Raw genomic sequence first — 7,353 nt, 5'->3', positions numbered from 1 at the left:
GCCTTCAATTTCATTCTGTTTTTTCAAGGTCAAATCTCCTGACTGACTTGAATTTTCAAGTTTTCTTCATTCTTTATCCGAATTCATTACATTATTGTTTAAGCTCCAGACTGAAGTCCATACTTCATCCGGATAAAGTGACCCAAAACACCAACAATACTTATAGAAATAATTATAAGATGCATAAATAAAATAAAACAAAATGAAACAATGCATATAGATTAAGCTCCATATATTATAATTTAACACTATATTTCTCTCGAAACTAGGAAATTTAAAAGCTGCTTTAGGTTCAAATGTGATTATGTGAAAATGATAATCTGATTACATACTTAGCGAGCACTTTCAAGTTCAAATGTGATTTTGTTTTTTATGCTATCATACCCTATCCCTATCGAGCTGCTTGTTACACCATCATCGTAAGTGCTGGGAAACTTACCAAGCAAGTATTCAGATTCTTCTCCTACTAAATTACTTTTACTCCAAGGATGTTTAGGCATTGCTTGCAGTCCTGCTAATTCATGGGCAACTTCCTTCATTGTTGGCCTTTCCTCTCCCTTCACTCTCACACATCTCCTAGCTAAAGTTGCTACTTCCATAAGCTGTCCAACATTTTCATCATTAAGCACTCGAGGATCCAGAATGTCGAGCAAATGGTCTTCTTTCATCAAAGAAGTGAAGTACATTGACAAAACTCGATTTTCTTCCGATCTTTTGAAACATACCACTTTTTGTCCTGTTAACAACTGCATAAGCACAACCCCAAAGCTGTAGACATCACTCTTTTCAGTAATAAGGCTTGAAAGCATGTATTCAAGATCCAAGTAACCGAAAGTTCCTTGCACAATTGTATTTATTTGTGCTTGGTCGGATGGGATCAATCTAGAAGCCCCAAAATCAGAAACTTTTGCGGTGTAATTATCATCTAACAGTATGTTCGCCAACTTGATGTCTCGGTGAATGATTGGAATGGAAGCTGCATAGTGCAAATAAGAAAGGGTTTCTGCTGTTTCAGTGGCTATTCTCAAACGGGTCTCCCATGAAAGATAAAAGGTAGCATCATCATTATGCATATGGTGAAAAAGGGTTCCGTTGGTGATATATTCATAAACTAACAGTGGAACTTGTGTCTCCAAACAACATCCTAAGAGTTTGACAACATTCCTATGGTTGATTTGGTAGAGCACCATTATTTCATTAATGAATTGTTCAACTTGGCTAGGATCTCCAATTATTGACTTTTTTATGGCAACTATTTGATTATCAGCCAATATTCCCTTGTACATTGTCCCTTGCCCTCCCTGTCCTAAAATTCTGCTTTCATTGTAATTGCTTGTTGCCTTCTCAAGTTCCTCAACTGTAAATACTTTAACATCTTCACGGTACCCTTTTCGTTTTGAAAGTTGTTCCCGTAACAAAATGCCACCATTTTTCTGAAAGTTAGCTTCTCTTAATTTGGAAATTTGCCTTTGCCTCAGCATCCAACACAACAATACTATCCCCAAGAGAAGACCAAGAAACCCAATGCCAACCCCTAAGGTCAAAGCATAAAATAATAATAATAGTTACATTAGCCATGGTAATGTAATCTAAAAGTGAAAAATCATGCAAAATGTATATTGGGAGTAATAAATAACGAAAATGTTTGTGTCAAGCAGATCCAACTGACTCAAGATTGACTTGGGTAAGTTAAGGATAAGTCCTGCTTGTGAATCTAGTTCCACTTGTTTACAAATTACTTCATAAAAATATAACCGAAATTATTGTTAAATATAAAAAATAATAATTCCATAATGGAAAATTGTGGTTAAAGATACGAATGGACTCATGCCAAGGCTGCAGAGAAGTTTATTGATTTTTTTAAGGATAAATCTCAAAATTATACATGAATTATGGTTTAATGTGTAATTGTATACATGAAATTTTGATTTGATCCATTTTTTGTAATTTATTAATACAGTTATTGATATAACATCATTTTATGTTTATGTATTGCATACATAAATAGTTGTATTTATCCAATACAAAAATAAATTGATGTATTTATTTCTTTAAATGCATATGATTAAATAAAATTAAAGTTTCAAATATACATTTGAACCACAATTAAAGTTTCATGTGTATAATTGCACCAAATTAAAGTTTATGTATACAATTATACATTAAACCAAAGCTCATGTATAATTTTGAGATTTACCCTTTTATTTTAATTATTTATATTTTAAATAATTTAACTAGAGTAAGAGAACAAGTTGAATATGGATAAATATATAATAATTTCATGTCTTTAAAATTGATAACTAAGTAAAATTTTATTGATGCTTAAAATGTTCCAGCTTCATTTAGTTTTTGAAAATATTTTCTATTTCTAAAAATATTTTTATTTTTAAAATTAAAAACATGTTTGATTAAGCGGAATAAAATTTGTTTTCAATAATGAAAACATGATTGGTAATTGTTTTTCTATAATAGAAACATGAAAATAGAAAAAATGAAAACAAAATTTTTCTATTTTTATTTACAAAGTCTTTTTAGTAAAAATAATGAAAAACTTTATTATTTTTCTAATTTTTACATATTTTCATCATTTTTCAAAAATTATTTTTAAAATTTTGAACTAATCACAATTTCTTGAATGTTTTTCATTTTAAAGGAAATGAAAATGGAGTCTACTCCCTGAAACCAAACGGAGTATTTTAATTTATATTTTGGGGTTACTAACCTAGAGCAACAATAAGAGGAGATGAACAATTGTTGGGTAAACTGCAACCTGTTCCACTTTTCTTACCATCGCCTTCATAACCCACCGGACATGAACAATTGTACGTCCCAGGTAAGTTGGTACATCGTGCCGTTCCATTGCAAGGGCTCATACTTTCACACTCGTTTATATCTGAATTTTGCAGATTGTATGCAAGTAATAAATAACACTATCTTTAATGTTAGAAACTACAAATCTATGGGGTATATATATCTATAGTTTACCTTGACATCCATTAGTGAGGTAAGGGTTCCCCACGTAACCCTCAAGACACTTGCACAAATATCCAGAGTTATTTTCTGAATCAACGCATTTACTATACTCTTTGCATGCAAAATTGTTTACATCCATATTCGCTTCGTTGCAACTCTTATTCCCGATTTTCCAATCAAGAGTGATTGGAAACTGCTTGCCTTGAAACTCAAAACCATGAAGATCTGAAGCAGAGAAGGTATAATTATCGATCTCTGCAACAAATGCATAGCTGCAGGGGTTTTCGAGCAACACATTGGTATGGTTGGCGTAGCTTGAGAGACTTATGTCGTAGCTCTTCACATCCTTTGGGATACTTGTCTGACAGCAGCCAATCCCAGAGCAAGACCCGTTTGAAACATCAGTGATGTTGTTACACAACGACAAACAACCAGTTGTATAACGTTGTCCGTAGGAACCTTGCACGACAGCATACGTGTCGCACCCGATTGCAGTAAACTTGTTCTTGTTATTGTTTATTGAAAATTCAAAAAGTCGGAAGTTGTAAAATAACCAATTCCTGTATGATGTGTTGTAACAATCATAGCTTGCATGAGAAAGGATGCGCAACTGACCATCGGTAGATATGTCGATGACTTCGAGATTACCACCGAAGAACGGTTTGTGGGGTATGAAACTGGTGTTACAGTTGATGAAAAAGCCTGCAGTGATGTTACAATCGCGGCCGGTACCGAACGGGTATGGGATGATAACATCTCCGCAGCGGCTTCGGCAGCCAGGTTTTGCTACCGCTGGTGTTGAAGCTTTTACCGTCAATATAACATTAAGCAAGATCATCAGCTGCATAAGCACTAGTGATCTGATGGAACCCATGGCTGTTTTTTCTAGACAGGGGGATACCAATGCGTCAATTTACAAATTCCGAAGCATATAACAAAGGTTAGGCAAGCTTGCTTGACCTTACTAAATACTAACAGTTGGGAGGATGTAAGTGACCCAAAAGACGAGTGGGGAATGTCAGACTTTGTCTGTTCTTTGGCTTTCGCTGTTGAATAACGCGCAGTGACTTTGGACTGCCCATAACTTTTTGGAATTGAAATGCTAACTTTGATTCTGTCAAATTATATTTAGTGATTCCACCTAATGATTTTCGGAAAATAATTTATTTTTAAAAAATTAATATTTTTTGCTGTTGTTTAGTAGATTTCTTAAAATATTTTATAAAAATAGTTTTCAATTAAACAAACATATATTTACAATTTTCTTATTTTTCATTGTTTAATTGAATTTATTTTTGTTTATAATTTTGCATTTTACATTGTTTTTGCATATATTAAAAATGTTATGTTAAATTCAGATTCATTACAACGTCATTTTTAATTACATGACTACTAAGTGAGTATTTTTATTTAAAATGTGATAACAACGAAATTGACAAAAAAATTAATGATGTCAACAATTAGACTTGATTTTCAAATTTGAAAAGTAAAGGAACTAAATTCTTAAAATAAAAGTACAAAGACTAATTACAAATCATGAAGTATACATAGACTTATAACATATTTTAACCTTTATACTACAAAACATTTATTATTAATATATTTATTATTAAAATATTAATATTGAATATTTTCAATAATATGTGAATAACATTGTTTAAAATTATTATTTTTAAAATTTATTATTAAAATAAAATTGAAATATTAAATAATTTATTAAAATAATAAATTATATTAAAACTTATGACTAAATATAAATAATTAAATATGTATGTTCAATAATATTGAAAATATAATATTTTAAATATTTTTAAAAATAAAAATAAAATTTATTATCAATATAATAATATTAAGCTTTATTTAAGTTAATTTTTATAAAAATAAAAATAAAATTATCTATAGATGAGCTCTTTTGTACAACATTGGTTCACGTTTTAATTCGGTAAGATGAGTAATGTAGTTTTATTTTCGTTGTTAGCTTTTTATTGATGTGCATCATTAAATGCTTGTTAGAGGAAGATTCAGGAACTCGTAATCACTGTTTGGAGCTTAGGTTCGTGGAAGTCTAGTTACTCGATCGAAGGTAAGGTTTTTTTAAGGTTTTAGGTTGAACATCTCATTATAGTTTCGTTTAAGTTTCGTTAGTAACACTGATTTTAGGTAATGAAATGTCGACTTTTAGGTTCTGAAGTGTTTGTGGTTGCTTTAGCATCGAATCGATACCAGGTGTGTACCCAAAAATGTAAAAAATAGGGTTTCAACGAAAGCTGAAAACCCCACTGTCAACGCCACACGGGCATGTGGTCACCCGTGTGGTAGGCCGTGTGCCATAACACAGGCGTGTGATCGACGAGGCCAGGCTGTGTGCCCAAAACACGGCCGTGTGATGGCCAGGTAAGTCGTATGCTACACACGGGCTAGACTGATTTAGGCCGTGTGGGCCACACGGGCGTGTGGGTCCACACAGGTAGTCCACACGGGTGTGTGAGATTCTGGACCAGGCCGTGTGATCCACACGGCCAAGGCCAAATTAGGCCGTATAGGCCACACAGGCGTGTAAGCCCATTTAACTGAAATGTGTTTTAAGGTTGCAGGGTCGCCCAAGTCGACTGTAAACCTACTGTAGGGTCGATAAGTACTACTTAGACCTTAAATGCATGAACTGTATGTATGATGTGTGTATTGAGCATGATGATTATATGAATGAATACTGAACTGTGTGTATAACTGATATTCATGTATTAGCATGTCATATACTGTATGTTGCATTGCACTGGGTTGGGATGTTGATATTTGGAGGAAATGTACTAAAAGGCTCTTAAGCCTATTATCTGGCAGCTACAAATTACTGATTATGTGCCGCATTCGGTACTACTTGAAGTGTAGGGATGGGTGGGTATTTTAAACCCCACATGGAGTGTAGGAATGGACAGAGATGGTATGTAGAGGCTGGTTGGGTAGAACTCTGTTTACTGATTAATGTATATCTGATACTGTTACTGTGATGGGCTAAGGCCCGAACTGTTACTGAAACTGAAATGGGCTTAGGCCCAGAATGCATTTGACTGTTTGTTGAGATTGACTGTATGCATGTTTTCTGTAGGGATTACACACTGAGTTTACGTAAACTCACCCCTTTCTATTTTATGTGTCCAGGTAATCCCAAGACTTAGACGGATCAAAGTGGCCGAAAACTCAATGTTGACCACATGAAGATTGGACTGTTTTGATTTCATTTAAGGTTTTTACTTTCTATTACTTTTGGGGTATTTTTTATGTAATTGGACTATTGTCTTTATTTTGGACTTTAACTATTTTCGGAGACTTTTAAACTGCAAAACTCGACAAAAAACTCGGCTTTATTAAACACAACGTTTTTTCTTAAACGCGAACGACTTTCTTTAAATAACACGGTTTTAAAAGCTTCCGCTACAAAATATGTTTTTAAACGAAGTAAATTAACGAGAAAATGATTTTGAAATCGATGAGAGATAGATAGAAGATAATAAACGGAAACAATTTTAACTTGATAAATTCGTTTTCAAATCTCATTCCATGTGACATCGCCAGATTCAGCCATAACGTCTAGGCCGAGTTTAGGGTGTCACACTACTGAAGAAAAAAGTGTTCGAGTACTTTAGCAACCATTTTAGTTGTCCAATTAGAAAATAGAAAGTGAAGATGGATTTGAATTTAACAAAAGAGTAATAGAGAAAGAGGCTTCAAGGCTTGAAATGCCTTTCACAATGGAGGATATTAAAGACGTGGTTTGGTGTTGTAATGAGTCTAAAGCTTTAGGGCCTAATGGGTTTAATATGTGCTTCTTTAAGAATTGCTAGCAGGTGATGAGGGAGGATTTATTCAACATGATGATGGGGTTATTTAGACTTGGAAAGCTTGAAAAAAGTATAAATTCTTCCTTCATATATCTTATTCCCAAAACCGATTTGTTTGGTGGGATCTTTGTATAAAATAGTGGCTAAGGTGCTGTCTAAACAAATCTGAGAGGTGATTGATAGTGTAGTGAGTGATGGTCAATGTGCATTTATGAAAGGGAGACAATTTTTTGACAGAATTCTAGTGGCAAATAAAATTATTCACTCGATTAAGAAAAATTCAAGCTCGGGTGGTAGCTTAATTTTGAAACTGGATTTGGTACTTTTTCATATAGGATTTTGGGTGAAATGGAGAGGGTGGATATCTAAGTGCGTATCTACAGCAAAATCAACTATTCTTGTCAACGGATTGACAACAAATGAGTTCAGAATAAGCAGGGGCCTCAAACAGGAGATCCGGTTTCTCCATTTCTGTTTATTTTAGTAACAGAACTGTTTCACCTAATGCTCGAAAAGGCTAAAGATATTGGGTTAATTTCTAGTA

The 7,353-nt window shown here is 33.5% G+C and overlaps 1 protein-coding gene across 1 annotated transcript; it reads right to left on the bottom strand.

Moving 5' to 3' along the window:
* Positions 1-332: 332 nt before the first annotated feature.
* Positions 333-3,929, bottom strand: LOC108475009 (putative wall-associated receptor kinase-like 16). The gene is made up of 3 exons (XM_017777026.2): positions 2,986-3,929; positions 2,723-2,893; positions 333-1,534 (listed from the first exon to the last, which is right to left on the bottom strand). The coding sequence occupies exons 1-3, from the start codon at positions 3,845-3,847 to the stop codon at positions 333-335; spliced, it is 2,235 nt and encodes a 744-aa protein (XP_017632515.1). The 5' UTR covers positions 3,848-3,929.
* Between the last annotated feature and the right edge of the window lie 3,424 nt (positions 3,930-7,353).

This window comes from Gossypium arboreum, chromosome 3, assembly GCF_025698485.1.
Source record: "Gossypium arboreum isolate Shixiya-1 chromosome 3, ASM2569848v2, whole genome shotgun sequence".
NCBI lineage: Eukaryota > Viridiplantae > Streptophyta > Magnoliopsida > Malvales > Malvaceae > Gossypium > Gossypium arboreum.
This window is presented reverse-complemented; position numbering and strand designations above follow the sequence as displayed.

Excerpts from the sequence above, each read along its gene's own strand:
- LOC108475009 (XM_017777026.2), bottom strand. The coding sequence starts at position 3,847 with ATGGGTTCCATCAGATCACTAGTGCTTATGCAGCTGATGATCTTGCTT. Across the intron at positions 2,894-2,985 it reads CCTCACTAATGGATGTCAAG|ATATAAACGAGTGTGAAAGT; the intron begins GTAAACTATAGA and ends TGCAAAATTCAG. Across the intron at positions 1,535-2,722 it reads TCCTCTTATTGTTGCTCTAG|GGGTTGGCATTGGGTTTCTT; the intron begins GTTAGTAACCCC and ends CTTTGACCTTAG.